Source organism: Apostichopus japonicus, chromosome 10 (genome assembly GCF_037975245.1).
Source record: "Apostichopus japonicus isolate 1M-3 chromosome 10, ASM3797524v1, whole genome shotgun sequence".
Taxonomy (NCBI): domain Eukaryota; kingdom Metazoa; phylum Echinodermata; class Holothuroidea; order Aspidochirotida; family Stichopodidae; genus Apostichopus; species Apostichopus japonicus.
Window position 1 is genome coordinate 4,360,121 of NC_092570.1, and position 22,466 is coordinate 4,382,586.

The following is a 22,466-nucleotide window of genomic DNA, read 5'->3' on the forward strand; positions in this document are numbered from 1 at the left end:
AGGGAGTATCTTTACTCAAAAAAAATCTGTACGCTCCGCGCCAACCTGTGGTGGCGCTCCGCTTAGATAGTGTCGGAAGCGCCCCTACAGACCATTCTCGCCCCCTCTGACCGATTCCCCTAGCTCCGCCACTAATGAAGATGTTTTGCCATTATACAAATAGCTGTTTACTGACAGAGAAACGCTTGTCTAGACACAAATTTGTAACACAATAAATTTTCCGGGAACTACACTACTGGCGTGCTTTATTCAATCGATCTTCTACGTTTTCACACTACAATTGTACACTTTGAGTTACGCTCTTTAAATTTGCACAGGCGCAGAAAAACTTGCTATGGAAAACTTGATAATTTTAGGCTCTTTTATCAGACATTATTCAACCATATTTGTGTGTAGACACAAACTCTCTATTGTGACGGCAACCATTACTGAAATGAGTGAATTTGGCATAAGCTAATTTACCGTTAAGTATGATGCCTAATATGTAAAGAAAGTCACCCATGATAGAGCCACAGCACGAAAACTCCAATAATTTCATTCAATCCAATATTATTGTTCGATACAGGTAACAATATATATATATATAGCCTATATATATATATATATAGCCTATATATAGCCTATATATATATATATATGCCTGAACACGAAACATAAAATAATTTGATCCACTTCCAATCATATATGCCCCCCCCCCCTAAAATCGAAGCTGTATTGTATTTGTAACACCTGTGTGAAGAATTGATTCTCTTCCGTTGGCCGGTATAGTCATTTTATTTACATATGTATATTCGTTGTGAAATCGTTGAAGATCAATGTCACCATGCATGTTAGGTTTTTTTTGGGTTTTAAATCGAATTGAAACAAACAAGTTCCACGTACTTTGGTCTGCAGATTGATTCCAATTTTGAAGTTACTTGCAGCAAAATGAGGCATTCTGGGATTAAATCTTGTCTTGCTCAATTTTTGAGATTTTATAGAAGGAGAAAATGGAAATTATTAATCTCCATCATTCTAATTGGTTGCATTTTTTATATTTGTTTATGTTCGCTGGAAATGACAAAGAGAGAGAACTTGTCCTTGGTTAGAGACCTCAAGTCTCGTTTAGATACAGCCGATGTATTATATGACGTAAGAGGAGGAACAGAGAAAATCAATTCCGAGATTAGTCAACAAAATAGAATCACCTCAACGACATTTGGGAATAGTGTTCACATTCGACCCAAAAGTCTTCCGGACAATTTTCCAATCTTCAACCTCTCCAATTCAACAAAGAAAACACGGTAATTATGCTTATACTTTGTATACGTACCAACAACAAAAAAGCTTGAAAATATCAATCTAAGCCGGTATAGTTTTAATAATTATTATCCTTCTTCGGAAATGTATCCTAATCCTATGATGTAAAATATATGATGGCTAATTTTTTTTTTTTTTAAATTTACGTCAGGGTACCTTTTTTTTTACAAAATATTTTGTTCCTCGTAAGCTATATAAGATGTGTTGTGTTTTGTAATGCATTGAACTTTAAATTACCAATATATATATATATATATATATATATATATATATATATATATATATATATATATATATATATATATATATATATATAAATATATGTATATATATATATATATATATATATATATATATATATATATATATATATATATATTTGTACTTGCATATAGTCTGCAGGTTTGCATATTAACATATTGTAATTAAATTACAACATGATTTTATATGAACAGGATGAAAGAGCCGTTCAAACCGTTTCTTGCGGAAATATCGCTGGACTGTATGTACTCCTCTTCACCATCCTACATGCCCGACCTTCTAAATTATTTGAGTTCAGCCAAAATATCTAACGTCGAATACTTCAATGTCGGGACGCAGGTTAAATTTATTGTTCGATTTGAAGATGGGAATGAAGCTATTGCAAAGCCAAAGAGGTAATTGTTTAAATTTTGATTTTTCATGCAAATTTTTGTTGTTGTTGTTGTTGTAATTTTCCAGAACGTCACAGTTATCATAAACTATAGGGTAACACAATCGTCTGTCAGGCGTGGACCCATGGTGTGGAGATGAACAACTGCCCCTCCCCCCTCCTCCCTCTTACCGCCACCCCACTTTCAACTCCACATCAAACATTATTGGGACAACCTTTAGGGTAGATCTAATCATAGACTTTATTGCCTAAATATGCCTCTTAATGCGCTATTTTCCATCTTAAATTTGAATTCATTTTAAATTAAGGATGACCTTTCAGTTTCCTCTACAAGTCCTCTTCAAGGCCTCGGGACCGCAAAGTCACACCATTCATTCATTCTTTTGCTCACTAAAATTGTTAAATACTCTTCCCTGATGGTCTCCTTTAATGTTATATTCCTACGTAGCCCATGTTCAATACCAATACAATACTCGAACCTACCGCTGCCATCATTGTTATTTACTTTGCATGCATATTTCTTTGCAGTCACGAATTTATAATGTATTCATGATATTGCTTTCGAACAATTTCCCTACTTATAAGAGAGGATTGTGTGGTGGAGAGGTGATTGGGGAGGGGGTTAGGGGAGGGGGGGGGTTAAGGGATTCCTTTTTAGGAAAATAATAACACTTGAGTAGTGGAGGGTGGTGAAAGTGGCTTAACTAACGGGAGTTGGAGGAATTCCCGCTCCCATCCCACCCCAAAAAATTAACTCGAAAACGTCGTGCCACTATCAAACATTCTGTTTAAGCTTTACTTGTTTACCTCTGTGGTTATTTGATTTGATTTATCTGTTTATTATGCTTTAAAAAGACATCCGAGGGACGTTTATTGGGCATACGATAAAAATCAGCCTTTCTGGTTGGACGAGGAAAGACACACCTCCGAAATTGCTGCGTTTCATTTAGACAGGTGAGTCAATGTTTCGTATGAAGAGTACATTTTATTTATCCGATATTTGTTCTATACCATACACAACCAGATGGGACAATTTCCTTTTGCTAATACCTTTCTAAACCGTCCTCCCATATCATGCTTCAAAGCACTCGTAATGAGAGTATACAAACTGGACATGACTGTACAACAGTATAGAAAAAAATTGTCCCAAGTGGGTGACCTACATAAAAGACTTACGTGGAGTTGGTTCTTAACTTAGCACGCGACTATAATGATGTATTCTAATTTGCATTCTCTCATAATTACATACGTTGTCATATTTTCCCACTACAAAATGCTTCTATTTGCTTAGACTTTGTTTGATTATAAGGATGGTTTACCAAACAATCATGGTTGAAGTGCGGGGATTAATCATACACGTAAAAAGGTAAATTATTTATTGGTGGACTAATGTCATTTTCAATTTTTTATTTTACTTTTCTGGTAAGTGATCTTTCAGTTTTAATAGAGCATTCGTGGTATTTTTAACATCAGATTGAGCCAAGTCAAACGTTTTACAGTGATTAATTTGTTCCTAGAAAAAAAAATTGTTTGAGTAAATGTTGAACTTTGATATTATCAAATGTTTTATGGCATTTTTGTTTGTTTATTTCAATGACAAAATCAATATGCCTATATGTTGTATATGACGGACGCAATGTGTTTTGAGATCCCGACAAAGAGTTGGGAATACAGGCTGTTCCCACATAGGAGGAGCCCCTCCCTTGCTCCCGACCCTGCCCCCTCCCCCTGCTCCCTCCATCCCACCCTCGTACTACCACCCTACATACAAGGGACAAGGAAGTGACCAGTGTCTTCCTGCAAGGACTTTACGTGCTCTATCACAAAACTTTTTCTTGTTTGAAATCAAGCACACTACTGTTGAAAATTTCATCTGACTTATCCATTGTTTTGATTGGACAAGACTTTCACTTGCAACTGAGAATTATATCCTTTATTAAGTTACCGTACGAAGAACACGTCCCTATAAATAAAGTTTCTCTCACATAACATCACATCACTTTTTTTTTTACAAAACACTTTGTCCCATTTGAACCGCATATAAAATCCTTTTCTTGATTCATCCTGTAATTACTGATCTAATTTTGGCATTTGGAGCAGAAATTATGACTTTTCTTTTCACACCTATACCAGAATACTGAATTATCGAAGAGTAATTCCATGCGCTGGACGGAGGGTCAACTTTACTGCCGAAGTATTAAATAATACCAAGGACCCTGCAATATTGCGTAACTTGACGAAAAAGAGTAAGCTGCCTTTTAAAATGGCTGTCTGTTTATTAGACGAATGGTGGGGAATATATATATATATATATATATATATATATATATATATATATATATATATATATACATATATATATATATATATATATATATATATATATATATATATATATATATATATATATATATACATATATGGGAGGAGGCGTGTGGAAGGGGTGAATAAAAGAAATGGAGGGAACAAGGATAAACTAATACTTCGATAAGAAATGGATTTAACAAACAAACAAATCCCCGCGTTTGTTCTAACTATTATTTCATCTTTATTAATTTCTTTTTCAATACTGCAGATGGCAATAACTGCTTTATCGGAGATTGCGTACCATGGTTTTGTAACAAAGATCACATGATTTGTGATGAAGATGGTGGCTTCATGGAGTTAGTTCTCTGTCAAAAAATTCCCGGTGATATGCCAGGTGTACCAAATCCTTGGAGTCAGGGACCTCGTGAGGCGAAGGTGTAAGTGTACTACATTTTATGTACAGAATGAACATGAAATGTATGATGGGAGGGGCGGAGATGGGGTGGGGGGGCGTTTGATATTGGCGCAACTCCTTTCAATCATACCTACCACTACCACTTTTAATGAGGTGAAAGGTAAGATGAAGTGGTGAAGGACGTGAAGTGTGGGATAAGGTGTAAGGGGGAAAGGGTATAAGGGGTACACTAATTTGGTGAGAGGCAGGGATAATAGTTAGTAAGGGGTAATGGAAAGAGTCAATGACTGCCGGACGAAGGGTGAAAAGGAAGCGATGTTGTGTTATAAGTTAGGGATTAGGAATGAAGAGTCATGGGTAATGTATGGTGGAGGGGGGGGGGGATGAGAGAGATATGGGTGAGTGGTGAGGTATTCGGGAGAAAACTTGAAGGCACAGAGCGAATGGTAAGACTTTACAGTTAGGGTGCGGAATTCATATAAGAATTCTTATAAACAATTACATACAATAATTTATATTAGTTCTATAAAAATGTAATATATTTCTCTACCAACAGGTGGAAGAACAAAAACATTTGCAAGGAGGTTTTAAATGTAAGTATAGAATCTTAGAGACACAAAATAATATTCCATTTTGTTTGTATAAGCAATCTTTTAATATTAAGCCGAATTTAAGACTATATATAATTGCAAATGTTGCCAACGGTTAATTCGTGTTCGTTAAATTCATTGAAGCCATCGGATATTATAAAATTCTTAAGATTCGGGGGAGAAAGGGCGACTCATTGATCATTAGAAAAAATTCCACAAACTACTGAAGTATCGTTAATATATGCAAAGGAATAAATAAATAGTAACGACTATTAACTCTAACCAGTCTCACTTAATCATAATTTCGATTTTTGTTTTTTTCTGTTTTGACTGGATTTGACTGGATTGGAATTTTAACATGGAAAGAAGGAAAATGAAGTAAATCAGCTTTTCATGAAAAGGACTGGTCACCTTACCCCCCCCCCCCTCCCCTCCCCTTCCCCACCGGCGCACCCTCCCATCTTCAGACCAATCCAATCATAACAGAACACTATAAACATTTGTGAAGTTCATATGTTGCAATACTTAATTTTGGATGCACACCTTAATAAAATCCCATATACCTTTTCTTGCGTTTATAGTTATGTACTGCAATTTCATATGGACAGAGGGCCATGTTATAACTTTCATTTCATGCAAGAAAGAAGAAACAACAAATTCACTCCAAAAGCCCCGACAAATACTCCCTCTGTACATTCTGAGTTTTCAAAACAGTATCTAAGAGTGTTTCAATAACACGGCACTTTTTAATTATATATGTTTTTTTTGCAATTTCACAACAAGACGGGTCTTTTATTTATTGAATTAAATTTATTACAACAATGTGAGAAATCAAGTATTTCGAATTCATGCAAAAAGCCACTTAGTTTTGCGTTGTTTTTTCTTCAAAAAGAAGAGAGAGAAAAAAACTACTGGATTAAAAATCTGACAGTGAACTTCCTATATAGAGTCACCGACACTCTGTGCTTTGTCTCCCATGCATGTGTTCATATATATGTGTGTGTGCATGTGCTTTTTTATTTACATAATTTGTCAGTCAATGTGCAAACAAATGGAATGAAATCAACAGATTTTAGAGTTTAACCTTCAATGACGGGAAGGGGGGGGGGGTCTAAATTATGTGATATTTAACCTTTAGAAAACAATGTCTCGTATGACTAAAAATCAGCAGATTTTAGGGTTTAATCAACAATGACGGCGGATGTAACTTGGGTGATGTTTAACCGGCTTTAGAAAACAAAAATAATGTGTCGTGTGACTATTCACAAAATGAGTGAGCGAATTTTGCGAAACAGAGTTTGAGGACATTGTGTTATATTTTATCATCATCCTTTCTCTCTCTCCCTCTTCTCCTCTCTTCATGTAGGATACTAAAATACAAGAAGGTAGATACTTTTTGGATCTTATGGAATTGGCGCTGTTCGATCATCTCATTGGTAAGGAACGCCAATATGGATTGATTAAATATCGGCTAGAATCGATGTTATAAATCCGCAGTGGTAAATTAGAGACTTAACGCAACGTATTTGGTTTTAAAGAAAAGTCACCCAGGAGACAGAATCTGACCATTTCATGGGAAATGCTTCAGACCTCTTACATATAGGGGTTGCACGCTCGTGACCATGTCTGAAGATGGGGGGGGGGGTGGTTGGGATCACAACTCGTTGCCTCAGGTCAATAAGGGGATGCATGGAAACATGGAGGGCATCAGGGAAAGTTACGATATTCTCATTTTCATTATATACGTAAGGTAAAGTGAAAAGTCACAAAATTGTGACAAAACGGTAATTTTCCCCCAGGGTCCAACCTACTCTTACGTCTCTATCTGTGTTCATATCACAACGATAGTTGGTTTCTAATGCGGTGTCATTGAATTCTTAGAATAAACATCTCTTATACAACGTAATGACGTGCCAAATGGAGGGAGGAGCGAGGGGAGGGAGAGGACATGGCCCCCTTCTTTCATCGTCAGTCGGGGAATGTGGATCAGTCCGCAGGGGATCTTTTATATTCATCCGCGGAGAAGAATCAGATCACTCCTCCGGGTGTAGATCCTATTAAAACAAACCCAAATTTTAAGACGATTAATTAACACAACCTTGCGTTTCAGATCTTAAACTATAGACCTACAAAATAGTTTCTAAAATATGCATCATAATGCACCAGGTGACGTCTTAACTACCTTTTTGTGATGGTTCTGTGGAAGGATCTACGGACCCCTTCTACAACTTGGGTGTCGGCCTCAAACGACACCCAAGGCTACACCCATATAAAATTCAAAATGAATCGCCCCTGACCCTTCCATTAAGGTCTAAATCGGTCGAAGGAATCTAAAGTTTGCGCTCCCTCCCCCTCATTCCACCTTTGACATCCTCGTTCATGCCACCGATATAACGTCGGAGATCTTATCGCGTTTAGTAGATCCAGATTCCAAGTGCGAGTCCAGCTATAGTCTGAGTTCCAGACAGGTCTGACAAGTCCACAACAGACCGAGCCAGAGACAACTCTAGGTCCAGGACGTCGTGAGTCCAACTTCCTCTCCGAGTCCAGACTATGAGCTATATCACTCTCTCCGCCACTTCTTCAAACCGACTTTTCTTTCCATGTTATAATTATTTATCCTATTGTGTGTGTGCTTGCGCGCACACGCGTGCGCGTGCGTGTAATGTCCTTATATTCAATTACAATATTCAAATGCTGGAGCCGTGCCTTGCACGTATGGCTCGAACAGGAATTTCGTACTGACCATGCTTACACAGCAAAGGCATATAAATTCCCCTTTAGTGGTAACTATATCATATAGGTTTATACATTTCCGTATATATATATACAGACAGTCGAATATACGATAATAGACAAAACAAGAAACTGTAACGGCCATGTTTATATTTATACATCCTCTTCAAATAGTCCAAACAAATTAATAACAAAGATATACCTATAATGTTTGGTTTGTTCAGGTGCATATGAAGCTAATATAAAATATTTAAACTAGACGGATACCGAGTAGCCGGCATAAAAAGGATGGCTGATTGATATTTAACACACCTCTATGATAAAGATCCTTATTACAAAATTTGGAGTACATTTGTTACCAAAAAACCTCTTATGAAATTTGATTTAAAAAAAAAAATGTGTTTGAGAACGGCACTGACACACCTGCTACATATTTTTACAAGGAGACACGGTTACGTCATTGGCCTCAATGATGATAAATGATGCCGTTCAAACTGTATTGCCCATAAATTTATCAGCCATGCATATCACAACAGAAGTTGACAATATTTGTATTCACTGAACGTGAAATTAACCTGCCATACTGTTGTGGCTAACTATTCTGTTCAACTCAAGAATAAGCTGTTTTCCAACTCAGATGCAATTTGTGTATCTAACTATGCAGTAATATCCTAGAAGTTCAACACGAAAAAGTGTTCTTTGTGAGACGGTCAACAAATTATCCTCTTAAGGGTCTACGGCAACCTATAAGAACAACATTGTCCTAATCACTCTATTTGACATTAGAAATCCTGAAACTAGATGCAACTCAAAATCCATCAAAGATTGAACATTTGACATGTCTTTTCTTAAGTCTTAGTTTCATTTATGAATAAACATTAGCTAATTATGCACATTGATGCCGTAAAAGGAGTGACTGCCTAATTTTCTGTTATGTTATTCCTTTGTTTCAAGGACGCTGAACACAGGTTTGTGTCCTATAAGGCGAATTTTATTTTGTAAATATTTTTATTGTTTTCTTTGAAAAGAGGACCATCACTTTATTCAAATGATAGCCTATATGTGGGCTTGTAATTAGGAATTAACTTATTAAGTGCTAAAATAGGAAATTTGATGAGTACAATACTCTACGTGATAATTTGCACATATTTCATGAGATTCCCCAGACTTAGGAAAACTTCAAATGTGTATCTTGGAAAATTAAAAGAGCTTTTCTAGAAATTTCAACAGATTTTGATTGAGATTATCACACACAACTAATGTACTGAATATGAGGCAATTTGGCTGGGTGTCCCTGGTCCTTAAATACCCTCACCCCCCCCCCTACCAATAGACACACACGAAAACAGACGCATATACACTGGCCCCTTTAAATTTCGTCCTAGCACTAAATTGGTAGTGAGCCCGTATTTTGTACTAATATTTAGCATAGTTTTACTGGTACTCGCGATTTGTACTCTGTGAGAGATACTTGTGCAAGGATATCTGTACTCGTATTCGTGCTTAGAGTTTTGTACTCGTTTCATCAGAGGAATCGTACTGTTAGCGGAACGGGAGGGGTTTAGATATACTCATCTCACTCAAGCTGTTTTACGATCATATTATATCGTATTCCATTTTTAACATGTTCAAAGCCATCTCCTTTGAAGAAAAATAAACATTATGGTAGATAAAGTAAAGCGTAAGAGGTTGAAGCGCAAGTGGATCGATGACGTCATATTTAGACTTGATATCAAGCATTCAGCTTTGTGTGTGAATGAGTATTTAATCTATATGATATCTTCAAAATGGAATAAGTTTGTTTCTTAGCTAATTGAAGAAGCTGTTCATGGCAGGCATCTCTAAGACGTAAAGAACAATAACGTTGGTTGAGTATGTGTCTCCTTTAACCCGTCGTTTTTTTCTCTATACAGTCAACTATGATCGGCATCACATTCCAAGACTCAATTTCATAGATACTAAGAAAAGCTTTCTTGTAATAAATGACAACGGAAAAGGCTTTGGAAATCCATTCAAAGACGACGTCACCTTTTTGGCTCCAATTTATCAATGCTGTCGGTATGTATCGCTATGACGTCATTGGTTGTAAAGGTCAAATTTGTTGCACATAGTTAGTGCCTGAAACGCAACGCTTCTAGCTTGCCTTTTCTATTTTTTAACCGTAAATGAAATTTCATTACACGAGCTTATAGAGTTAACGTTTAAACATTTTCCAACCTGTATTTGTTAGAAATTTCCCACTAAAATCAAACAGTTGTATTTTTGTTTAACATCGATACGTACTTACCAAGTATATTCGTTAATATATTGTCAATTTAATGATTTAATAACCTTTCCCTTTCTTAACAGATTTCGGAATTCGACCTATCAGCATATTCTGAGCTTTAAAAAGGAGAATAATTCTTTGGGTACTTTGATGAAACTTTCTTTATCTCAGGATTCATTGGCTCCCATACTAACCGAACCATTCTTTGCAACTTTGGATAGAAGACTCTCTCAGTTTTATTTCGTTATGTCCAAGTGTCTTGAAACTCACGGAGAAGATGCTGTTCTAGTTTAACAAACATTGTGAAGGCTGAAAACGAGAACAATATTTCATTGTCAAGGCAAATTTGACAACTTAAGTACGTGAAGTGCATTAACAATATTCCAGCTGTCTCAACGATCATGCTGTTACATCTCACTGGATCAATCTTGATGTATCATACAATGTATACTAATTATACCGGTCAGAAAAGTTGAAAAGTATAGCACCGGCCATCTGGCATCCAAAGCACCACCTCCATGTTTTTACGAAAAAATTCTCAAATGGAAGGGCCCACCACAATATACCATCTTATCCGCCACTCCCACCCCCTTCCCCCCCACACAGTAAAACTAATGTATATATATATATATATATATATATATATATGTATATGTATATGTATATGTATATATATATATATATATATATATATATATATATATATATATATATATATATATATATATATATATATATATGTGTGTGTGTGTGTGTATGCACTTATACCGCAGGGAAGGGTACTTGAATTGTACTCATTGCTTCCTCGTAGTCTGCCTAACACGATGTGGAAAGCTCTTGTATACGTCTAAATAAATAGCTGCAGTCTGTTATGTGTGTTGCTTCAAAGGCAATTCTCTTCAATCGGCGGCCTGCATGTTCCAGCTGCCCACCTAATTCTATATAACTTAACCCCCGTGCACATTTTCACACTACCACACACACACAATCATTTTGTTTATTAAAATGAAAAGTGAAGTTCATATATACCTCTAGTTCGCTATGAAACTACCACTGATTTGTATAGCCCTAGTAGTGTTGTGACAAGGTATAATTAATAAATAAAGGTACTTCTTTGTAATGGAATAAATAACATGGCACAAAATGTGGCAACAGTAACACTGTATTAAGTTGTTATTGATTTTTCTTTTACAGTTTCGCAGGTTCCCAAGAATCAATAAAATAATTTATTAGTGTTTATTACTAGTCCACTATTCTAAAACGTAAAATATTTTAATACAAACCCGATAGAAAAAAAACCTGTTTCAGGTAGATACGAGTTTGTTATGATAGACAGTGCAAAATAAACTACATTCAATATCGAAGTTGAAGACAATTTTAGGAGACTCAAGCTTTTTAGTTCCTGGAGTCGTGGTCGTTTTTACGTTTGTATATGTAGGTGGTTTATTAATTTTGTGGCATACATCCGCGACGAAAAATGAATATTTGTCAACAATTTTAGCAGGCAATGATAAACTGAGTGAGTGAAATATTGTACATCGATCAGTAGAGAAAAGTGATGGCAGTGGGTTACTAAAGAGTGAATTCATTAAAAGATGACATCACATTTCTGGCTCCAATTTATCAATGTTGTCGGTAGGAATAAATTGATCAACTAACAATTTTTTTTTATCTCCCTCGGACGTGCCTTTTGAATGTACTTATGAAAAGATTGAAGAACGAAATGCTCTAGTTAACATACATTTGGTGAAAACCTAAAAGGTTGTCTTAGTTTGGAGTACTTATACCTATTTTCGAGAAACAATTGTAACAGCTGGTGAAATCTCTGGAACCTATGCAGTGATAAATCGTTGTCATGGTTTTGACAAATTTAGAGGGTGCTATTAAACTATGAGACTAAGGCTCAATATCTGTATCGCTCAATTTCATGTCATTTCTAATTTATTTTTCAAACAATTTTCTGTTTCAATAGATTTCGGAATTTGACCTATCAGCATATTCTTGGTCTTACCAAGAAAAATAATAATACTCTGAGTGATTTGATTAAACGTTCTTTATTTCAGGATCCATTGGTTCCCATCAGCAGGGGCGGATCCAGGGGGGGCCCGGGCCCCCCTTTTTGAAAATCCTGATTTTTTTTTTTTTTTTTACCGCGTTCGAGGGAAAGGGCCCCATGCGTGATCAGTGGCGTAGCTACGGGGGGCCTGAAATTGCAGACATGAGATCCATATTTTCAGGCTAGGTACATGCTGCTAAGAATACTCGGGAAGTGCCGTTTCCGGCCATCTGGGGGTTTGTAAAGCCAAAAATTTTCTTGTACGCTCCGCGCCAACCGATGATGGGGCTCCGCTTAGATAGTCTTACGTTCAGGCGCGGCTGGACCAGTCAGACCCCCCCCCCCCCCCGTCACAAATCCTGCATCCGCCCCTGATATGTCATTGAATATTCCACAAAACAAATTTTTATGTCCACAAAACTGTCAAAACATGATTTTCACTACTGGTAGAGATATAAAATATTGGGAATTCTGAATTTCCTGCAAACATGCGGCTGTGCCTGTTCAATACTCACTACTGTATCGCCTTAAAAAATGATGAGTGGAAATAGTTTCTCCAGGACCGTATCGTATCGTGGGTATCGAGTGCGTCTGATATACGAACGTACGTAGTACGTACGTACGTACGTCTATGATGATATGCACTGTACTGTACTGATAAAAACATAGGTGAATTTCACTCCATGGGAGTGATCACTGAGCACATTCCGGTATAAGAGTGAATTTCCACTCCATTGGAGTAAATCTTAACTCCTAATAGAGTTATATTCACTCATATTAGGAGTGAGGGTTAACTCCAATAGAGTTAAATTTTACTCTTAATTTGAAGTGCGCCGAGTGATCACTCCAATGGAATGAAATCCACTCATTTCTTTTTAGAGTGTTGCTAGATATATGAAGAAGAAATTTACATACCAATACATGTTATCGGTCATCGATTGGCACAAAAAGCCAGATTCTGATGACAGCTGCCTCAAGAAACCCAATAAATGGCCTAATAAGCACCGAGCCACCAATGTGGACCATTACCAAAACATCGATGCGTGTTAGTCTTCCACCCCCTTCCTCTAATGCTATTTAAGTCCACATGTGGGCATATCCTGCAAATCTACCGGTAGCCCACAGGGGTTTGAGTTGGGAGAAAGGCCTTGACAGCTTGAAACGACAAATGATGCCATCTTCCCTCAAGTTAAAAGTCTGGCTGAGTTGGCAAGGCCAGTCAGCATGAAAGAGAAAAAAACTTTTTTTGCATTTCTGTCACCAAAGTTGCACATCTTTTTGGTTGCTATTTTGCCTCACAGGTGCCATCTCCTGCGATCTGGGGGGTGCTGAAATCTCAAATTTTCTCTGTACGCTCCGCGCCAACCAAGGTGGCGCTCCGCTTAGATAGTAAACTCCGCCCCCCACAAGAAAGAACAGCCCCCCATGGCCCCCCACTCAAAAAATCCTAGCTACGCCACTGTGCGTGTAATTTTTTGTAAAATAAATTTTCAAAAAGAGTACACCATCATTCTGATAAAGTGAAGGTGAGAGGGGCACTCTGACTGCATCAATAGTCTCCATCTGGAAGGGGCATCCAAGATGAAATGGCCTGGAGTAGCCTGGTAAAAAGTAGTTTGCATCACCACCTACTCCCCAAAGACGTAAATCCCAGCTCATTGGTCGAAATTGCAAATATATGCCCGGCAAACCATGAATACATGATTTATTGGAAATAAATTTTACTCAAAACTTTCACGAAAAGTAGCACCAGATTGCACCGAGGACCTCCATATTTTTTGAAATTTTCCAAAGGGGAGGGGGGCACCCACTCCCCTTAGACCCCTCCCCCAGGACGACGATTAGGCATTTCCCATCTGGGCCCCCCCTTCGGCGAAATCCTGGATCCGCCACTGATCAGGGGGGGTAGGAAGCTTCCAAAAAGTGTGGGGAGGGGCACAACATCAGAGGGGCACTTTCACATTCCACAACCACCAATCGTTATGTTATAAACCGATATACACCGGCCATATCACTTAAATATATATGTGTTAGTATGCTATTAATACTATTATGGTGCACGTGAATAATTCAAATAAAATATTAAAATTAACAAAGGCTTAAGATATCCAAAAGACAGTTCTTCATCAAAGGGGCACATTTTATTTGCCAGTAGGGCACATTTTCTATTTTGGAAAAAAAGTGGGGGGGGGAGGGGCACTTGCCCCAGTGCCCCCGGCTCCTAACCCTCCAGTTCCGATACTAACCGTACCATTATATGCAGCTTTGGATAGAAGACTTTGACAGTTTTGTTTCGTCATGTCCAAGTGTTAAGAAGTTCATGGAGAAGATGTTGTTTCAGTAGAAACATAAAGTTAAAGAAATTTTAAAAACCAGCGTATTCCTACGGCAAATTTTACTACAAAATGTGTAAGTTGTTTAAACAGAAATCAAGCAAATATCTTAACTGATATATCTCGATTCATCACTACTCATGGATCGAATCCGTTTTTGAAGGGAAAAAAAGAAGAAGATTAATTAGTGACGTAGCAGGGCCTAGAAGATTGTTTATTGCTGTGTATGTGCTTGTCCGTATTTGAATGTGTACAACTAAAGGTTGACAAAACTAAGCTTACTCATAGAAAAGAAAGAACTTGTATTGTTGAGACATCTTATGTTATGACGTACATGTGTATGACCACCAGAGGGGGGGGGGATGGAGAGGGGAATAACTGTCAGCAGTGGCGTACTAAGCGGAGGGCAGTCAGCCCCTGATACCAGTCAGGGGGCACCATGCCACTGCCCCTCCCTGCACCTATGGCAAGCCGTTTTAACATTTACCTCTCTATTCTACTTAAGTAGAATTAATTCCACTTAAGTAGAATACAATTAAGCTTAAGTGAAATGAATTGCACTTAAGTAGAATTGCATTTTACTTAAGCTTAATTGTATTCCACTTAAGTGGAATTCATATTAGCTTAAGTTCAAACGGTTTTTGTCTACATCGTATTTTACTTAAGTAAAATACAATTCTACTTAAGTAAAATACAATTCTGCTTAAGTAAAATTCAATTCTACTTAAGTAAAATGCAATTCTGCTTAAGTAAAATTAAATTCTACTTAAGTAAAATGCTATTCTACTTAAGCAAAAATGGCTTTTCAATTTCACTTAAGCTAAATTGCATTTTACTTAAGTGAAATAGAATTACGCTTAAGCATGTTATCATTTACTGTCATCGTTTTATCTGCCTTGATATGAAAGAGCATAATTTTAAGTACAGATGGTGTGAAAATAGGGAGGATCGAAGGTGATATAAACCATTTAAATAATCTTTGGTTAAATGTTGATATTACTCCGAATGAGCATATGGAAGGGTTCAGTGTGATAAACTTGCTCCTCTTCTAGCTCATAATCTAAGCAGTCATGATATGGAAGTTTGCAAGTGCCATGATAGGCCAAGATCACAGTTATCACGTGGTGGGTAGGATATACCAGATAAAAACTTCTATCTTTGCTTTGGCAGGTCTTGGAAGTGATGAGTTTAGTGTGTAAGTCAATGGAACAATTAATTGTGATGCGAGACCTATAGAGTTACGTTCAAGACGTACTAGTTACGTAACCATTTGCGGACATTCCCCAATTCTGCGATACGTATCCAGCTTTCGTTGTGTATATACGAACATAACACCATATTTACCCTTAGCAAATGAAGCAAAGCTATGTTCATCACTGAGTCTGAACGTTAGACATTTGGTAAATGCAGCCAGCCAATCAATCGTTGCTAACTGTTGCTGATGCAGTTGGAAAAGCACTTTTGAGGGCAAGGGAACGACTACAACACGACATACCACCAATCAGTGGTACTAGTAGTAGAAGTATCACAAGGCATGGTACCATGCATGTAAACATTGCCCCCAGACCAACCACTTCTCCGCACGAGGTAAATGATATAACGGCTTGCCATATCCTTCAATTCCACTTAAGCTAAATTGTATTTTACTTAAGTAGAATTGAATTGAATTAAGTAAAATGCAATTGTATTCTACTTAAGTAGAATACAATTCTACTTAAGTAGAATACAATTTAGCTTAAGTTAAATTCAATTTCACTTAAGCTTAATTGTATTCTACTTAAGTAAAATACCATTTTACTTAAGTAAAATGCATTTAGCTTAAGTGAAAAAGAATGACACTTTTACTTAAGCTAAATTAAGTTAAAAGAAAGTGGTAATTTTACTTAAGTGGAATACAATTAAACTTAAGTAAAATGCAATTCTACTTAAGTGCAATTCATTTTACTTAAGCTTAATTGTATTCTACTTAAGTGCAATTCATTTCACTTAAGCTTAATTGTATTCTACTTAAGTGGAATTAATTCTACTGAAGTAGAATAGAGAGGTAAATGTAAAAACGGCTTGCCATATGCACCCCCAAAAGAATATGAGGGAAAAAAACCAATAAGAGAAATAAGAATGAGAATTCCTAAACATAATCAGTTCAAAGCTTTGCCAAAGATAGCACTATTAGGCATTTAAACCACCTTACATAAATAAAACTTTCTCAAAGGGGAGGTGGGCACCCCTTTCCCCCAGGATGGCGTCCCCTGCACGGGGTGACAGAGGAAGGATCCGCCCCGGGTGCCAACTATTCTAGGTACGCCACTGACTGTGAGAGACGGGTAATTCTTTTTTTCACAGTGGAAGAGGAGGTAAAATATAATTTTTACTTTTAACTTTTTAAGTTTTCTTTATTATGTAAACGAAATTACATCAGGGAATCTGTGTTTTCATTTTTTACAATAAATGCTATCATAACCTGTTATTCCAAATATATTGCTGCTTAGCAAAAATAATTGCCATTAAAAAAACAAAGAAACTGGATGGTGGAAGAGGAGGTAGAAAACCTTTATTCTTCAAAATGTAAATATTACTTATCATTAGTTGAAAGATCAAGCTGCTAAGTGTAATAACATCAGGGAAGCTGTGCCTCATTTTTAGGACAAATGCTAGTTATTCCAAATATACCTCATTTTTCCCCCACACCCCAACCTCCACCTCACCCCTCCAAAGAAAAAATAAATGAGCACCAATGCGACACTAGAGTAGAGATTCTTAAAGTAGTAAAGAACACGGTTCTTAGAATGGGACATTTTCAAAGCATCTACGAATGTTATGTATTCCGTGTAACTGCGGCACTGGTATAGCTCATTTAATCTATTTAGAAAACTTCAGAATCTATCCATATGTCTACTACGTGGAGTTTTCTTATATCACCTACATTGCGCTCAGCATTTTAATTATTCCGGGGAATTACAAAAGCTTCGTCGATTACTTAAAAAACTAACAACTGAAATATCTCTACACAATTATAACAAACACATTTCATTGTAGGTATACAATTACAAATCTATCTTGACAGAAAAGTCATTTTTTTTTACAAAACTTTACACAGAATGATGGAAATACAATAGAAACAAGAGAGAAAAAAAAAGAAGAAAAGCCTACATTCAGTCTTATTGGTTGTCTTTAATTTCCTATAGAAATGATAATGGGTCAACAAATAAAAGGTTTTGATAGATATGTCCACAAGCTTAACTGATAAGTAGATGATATATACACTCCTGCAATTGAATTGCTTTGGAGAACAGATTTAAATCCTGTAAGGTCTTGTTGCTTTCACCGTGAGAGGAAACATTGATAACCAGACAGGGTTACAGGAATACCACTCCTTTGTGGCTCTTGTCAGTTTTAATTACTTTGTTGTCTATTTAAAAAACCTGACAGTTGACAAATTTAACTGAATTTAATGGCCTTCTGTTGTATCAAACTTTGCCTACAGGTCTTATAGGAAATGAGCAAATTTCAATTTTGCTACAAATAAAACCATTTTTTGTGGCCCAGGGAATGGTAAATAAAAGTTGCAAGACAAAATCAGCCTTTCAAAAGATTTTTTTTCACTTCTTTTTGTTGTATGTATTGGAAGATTTTAGGAATCATTACCCATATGATTACCCTTCAACCCATTCCTCATTGCCAAGGTTTATGATTTTCATCCAAACTAGAATTGCTTCATAAGTATCATCAATTTGAGAAAGATACCTTTCCTCAAGATAACTGGGTTCCATTCCTTTCTGAAACCAAGAGTTGTGAGCACTTTCCAGAATCAATTACCTTTCTTGGGTGGTACCATCTGTCATATTGAAAAGACTCAAAGTAAACTAATAGCAAAAGCAGATTTTCCACCTGAGTGTACGCTGCCAGTCGTTGGGCAATCCAGTATATGCACAATATCTGGGCGGATGCTTAAACCAGACAACTTGTGGGTCAATATCATCATCGTACTAAAGTTACAGTATCAACTATTCACAGAAACTGTGGCAACATCATGTTCACCGTGAACATCTCATAAGTTTCCCTTTACACCCGCAAGTTACAGAGCAACAAAACGGGATACATGTATGTTGAATACTACCAGACAGGATGCCATCGTTTCATGTTCTCTGCTTTAAACCTCATCTCCTAGTTTGACCATCTACATGTGGAAATGACAGGATAAAGCAGACCATCGGCTGAAGTTGCTGAATCCACAAATTAAAATGTCAAATTCCTCACGCCGTCCACTTCAGACACCTTCAAAAAAGAAGAAAACCGAAAAAAAAAAATTAAAAATGAAATGAACATGTTTATGAATAAAAGCTTTAGGAACTTTTAGAACTTGCAGTGAATGGAATATGTGATAACTGTCAAATTCTTAACAAGTGTTTTGAGGGCAAACATGGGTAAATAATGAATTGGTTTTGTACAAAAACAACAACTCAAGCAAAGTCATCACAGAGACTTTATTAGTCCTTTTATTTCATGACAGCTTATTTCCTCGCATATAAACTTATTTATTCTCCACCCCCCGCCCTTTCCATCTCCTCCTCAATCCAAAAAATCAAAGTATATTTTTTCCTAATTTTCCAAATTTGCTTGTAAATTATGTGATTAGTACAACTGTGAAAAGTGTCTGGATGATAAACAAGTGTTGACAATGAGAGCTAATTTATTAATTAATTACTCATGAGCTACACCCAATTGTCAACATCCCAACTAATAGATAATGTTCTTATTCAAGAAAGATATATGTATAGGAAATGCATTCTATTGTTCATGGAATTGCATTTTCCATTAGGGATACACCTTTACACTTTAACTGTTTAACTGTGACAATAGGGTATTGCCTATAACCTACGTCAGTTGAAAACAAAATACAGGAAGGTGTCTTACTGCAAACAATTGCAATTATTGTTTCCGTAATACTGGCATGGTTAAATGGTTTCCAAAAGATTGTTGACCAAACTCAAAAAAGCAAAAAGATCTACCGGAAAGTCAAAGTGAGTACCATCTAGTTCTGCTACCTACCTTGTATCTTGGTGTGTACCCAAACATCTGACGCAGCAGTAACGTGAACCGCAAGTAACGCAGGTGTAATTTGAAGGGTTGGTACTCTTACGTCAAGGCAAATACATTTGAAAATTTATCCAAACTTTTGCATCACATTGAATCAACCTGGTTTATTGCATCTGGCAATATATGACACAGGTATGATACATTAGTCAGCTTTGGTTATTAGTCTCAGACTGCACTTTGAAATCATAATAATCAGCAGTTATTTTGACGACGCTTAAGTGACCACAAATGTGGGAGAAACCCCGCAAGGACTTATGGATTACAACTTACACTTCGGGTGGCTTCCAATTCAACATTTTCACTCAAATTTGAAATCTTTCCAATTTAGAAAGTCATTTCAGATGGGGAAAACCGTAGATTGCTCTTGGATGAAAGCCCACCTTACTATGACCTTTCCGGGAATGAACCCGGAACCTCCCGATTGTTAAGTCTCATTGCTTCAAATGCCACTGCCTTTATCCACTTGACCACAGCACTGGTATAATTATACTTAAATAATTATCCAAAAGTTGATAGAAAAAAGTTAGGAAATGTTACAAAGCACAGTAAAGAGACATTTAAAAGGGAGGGGTTAGGAGAGTATTACAACCCCCCTCCCCCTCCTCTTTAGACTATTCAATATTCAGCCTGTTTTGCCTTTTACAATAATCATGATGATATTCAGAATGCACAAGTCACTTTTCTCAACACCTCCTCCCCCTCCACCACCATTGCTCCTTAAAAAATCACACACTGTATATTGATCTAACTGTGTAGGATGACTACAAATATTGATATAACAAGCACAAATAATTAGCACAAATTTTCAATTCCTAGATCCAGTTTAAATTACACCAACATTTTCTTGTTGATAAAAGTTATCAATGTAAAGGATATCCACACACGGAACAGAACTTCCTGGCTGGAAACTTGGACGGCGGGATGCACGCTGTTAGATAGTTTGCTGGTTCTTTCAATGTCATTTGTTCTTCCTCCACAAGAGATGAAAATGTCTTTCTGAACCTTTGTTTAAAATGATCACCACGGGTGGTCTTTCTTTTCTTCTTCGTTGGTTGTCCTGTTAAGTCAAAAAAAAAAGGAAAACAAGCTTCTTAAACAGTAGAATATTTGTGCAGATAAATCTTTTCCAAGGTGAAAAAAATAAAATCAAGCCAAATATGAACTGAGCTACCAAAACATTAAAATAAATGTACAACATCACAGCTTGCAATATGTCAGTGCATGCTAACTGCTGGTTAAATTTGAAATCTGTGAAAGTCCCTTTAGTAAGTGTGTGTATTAAATTATTAATATACCAATTTATACAGACAATGATCTGTATGTGTTTCTTTAGAGGAGTGAGAAAAGCTGTGGGGATTCATACTGTTAGCATGGTAATGGTACTATGATGCTCATCAAAATAAAAACTAAAAATATTTTATTTCACACTACAAATCTGCAAGGTGGCATGAAAGTAAAAGAGCATCACAACCATTGTGTGGATTGAATCCCTTAGTAAATAATCAATCCCTTAAATGTAAGTATCTAATAGTCTTTATTTTTATTTAGTTTTTATCCTCTTATGCTTAAAATGGTGATTACTTTAACATACCATCATTTGCATCAAATTGTGGCAGCTTCTTATTGGGTATGTTGAGATGAACATGAGGATCTTCTTGAAAATTATCCTGTTCCAAAGCTTCCAGCTGCCTCCTTAACCTCTTAGCTCTGGAATACTGATCCAACTTCTTTCGACTGCTGGCATCTTTAATGCGAGCTGCAAAATGTGATTGAGCAAGCAATTAGTAACCATGATGGGTTTCAGTTATGGTAGCAGTCTTTCGGGATATACAGTAAGTGTCAATATACACAGCGGACTGCTTTATGATCTTTGTGTTATCTGTAATGCTGAAAATACTATGGTTATATGTACAACAAACAATTGCACAGCATCTGTTACACACAATAAGACATAGTTATAACCCATTAAAGCCTAGATGATACAAATAGTGTAGCTGCGGTCAAATAGTTCTTTCCACTTTTTTGTTATGTTTGCCAAAACTATAGGTAAGTTAGTCTTAATTAGACCTAGGCCTAGGCTAGTAATAATTTATAGGCTAGGGCCTAAACACTGATCTCAGTTCATCAGTCAGTGAACCTGTTTCACGCTGTGCCATTGAAAGTGAAAAGTGTGTAATCTAAGTAACTGCCTTGTGAATAGTTACTCACAGATCGCTATTTAAAGACTTAGGTCTACCTGAAATTCATGCACCAACACAAAAATACCATTTCGTGGAACTGCACCCCACATTTAAAACATCGAGTGCAGAACGAAACGTCAGTTATGTTAACAAACAAATTCAAATAGTACAATAGTGCGACTAATTCAATAGTTTCACAAATGACAATTACATACAAATAAATGTTAATTAATAGTGAGGAATATAATAAAGGAAAATGATTACTCAACGGCGAAAATATACCGACCTGAGCTTTGCTTTCCTTTAGAGTCAGAAGCTACCATGTTTTCGCCTTCAAACAGTCTTAGTTTGTATGGAACGCCAATTGCATTTTTTTCAATTGGGTTCACCTAGAAAGGTTATTCATAATCTGCAGTTTTACATTGGAAACACAATTTGGTACCACCGACACAGAAAAAGTAAATCCCAAGTCTCTAGGTGCAATTATTAGACAGATTTCCACCTTTAAACATAGGAACAGAATAAACAACATATC

At 36.6% G+C, this 22,466-nt stretch overlaps 2 protein-coding genes across 2 annotated transcripts; one reads left to right on the forward strand and one right to left on the reverse strand.

Moving 5' to 3' along the window:
* Positions 1-774: 774 nt before the first annotated feature.
* On the forward strand, positions 775-12,256 carry LOC139974948 (glycosaminoglycan xylosylkinase-like). The gene is made up of 9 exons (XM_071982506.1): positions 775-1,283; positions 1,755-1,955; positions 2,807-2,905; positions 4,085-4,197; positions 4,527-4,695; positions 5,230-5,266; positions 6,630-6,699; positions 9,913-10,057; positions 10,349-12,256. The coding sequence occupies exons 1-9, from the start codon at positions 928-930 to the stop codon at positions 10,557-10,559; spliced, it is 1,401 nt and encodes a 466-aa protein (XP_071838607.1). The 5' UTR covers positions 775-927; the 3' UTR covers positions 10,560-12,256.
* Positions 12,257-14,847: 2,591 nt separating this feature from the next.
* On the reverse strand, positions 14,848-22,351 carry LOC139974949 (zinc finger HIT domain-containing protein 1-like). Its single transcript, XM_071982507.1, has 6 exons — positions 22,218-22,351; positions 21,343-21,507; positions 20,628-20,808; positions 19,704-19,784; positions 16,729-18,929; positions 14,848-15,115 (listed from the first exon to the last, which is right to left on the reverse strand). The coding sequence occupies exons 1-5, from the start codon at positions 22,252-22,254 to the stop codon at positions 18,908-18,910; spliced, it is 486 nt and encodes a 161-aa protein (XP_071838608.1). The 5' UTR covers positions 22,255-22,351; the 3' UTR covers positions 14,848-15,115; positions 16,729-18,907.
* Positions 22,352-22,466: the final 115 nt, after the last annotated feature.

Excerpts from the sequence above, each read along its gene's own strand:
- LOC139974948 (XM_071982506.1), top strand. The coding sequence starts at position 928 with ATGAGGCATTCTGGGATTAAATCTTGTCTTGCTCAATTTTTGAGATTT. Across the intron at positions 4,696-5,229 it reads GGACCTCGTGAGGCGAAGGT|GTGGAAGAACAAAAACATTT; the intron begins GTAAGTGTACTA and ends CTCTACCAACAG. Across the intron at positions 6,700-9,912 it reads GCTGTTCGATCATCTCATTG|TCAACTATGATCGGCATCAC; the intron begins GTAAGGAACGCC and ends TTCTCTATACAG.
- LOC139974949 (XM_071982507.1), bottom strand. The coding sequence starts at position 22,254 with ATGGTAGCTTCTGACTCTAAAGGAAAGCAAAGCTCAG. Across the intron at positions 19,785-20,627 it reads AAGTTCTGTTCCGTGTGTGG|CAACCCTTCAAATTACACCT; the intron begins ATATCCTTTACA and ends ACGTAAGAGTAC. Across the intron at positions 18,930-19,703 it reads GGTACACACCAAGATACAAG|GTGTCTGAAGTGGACGGCGT; the intron begins GTAGGTAGCAGA and ends TCTTTTTTGAAG.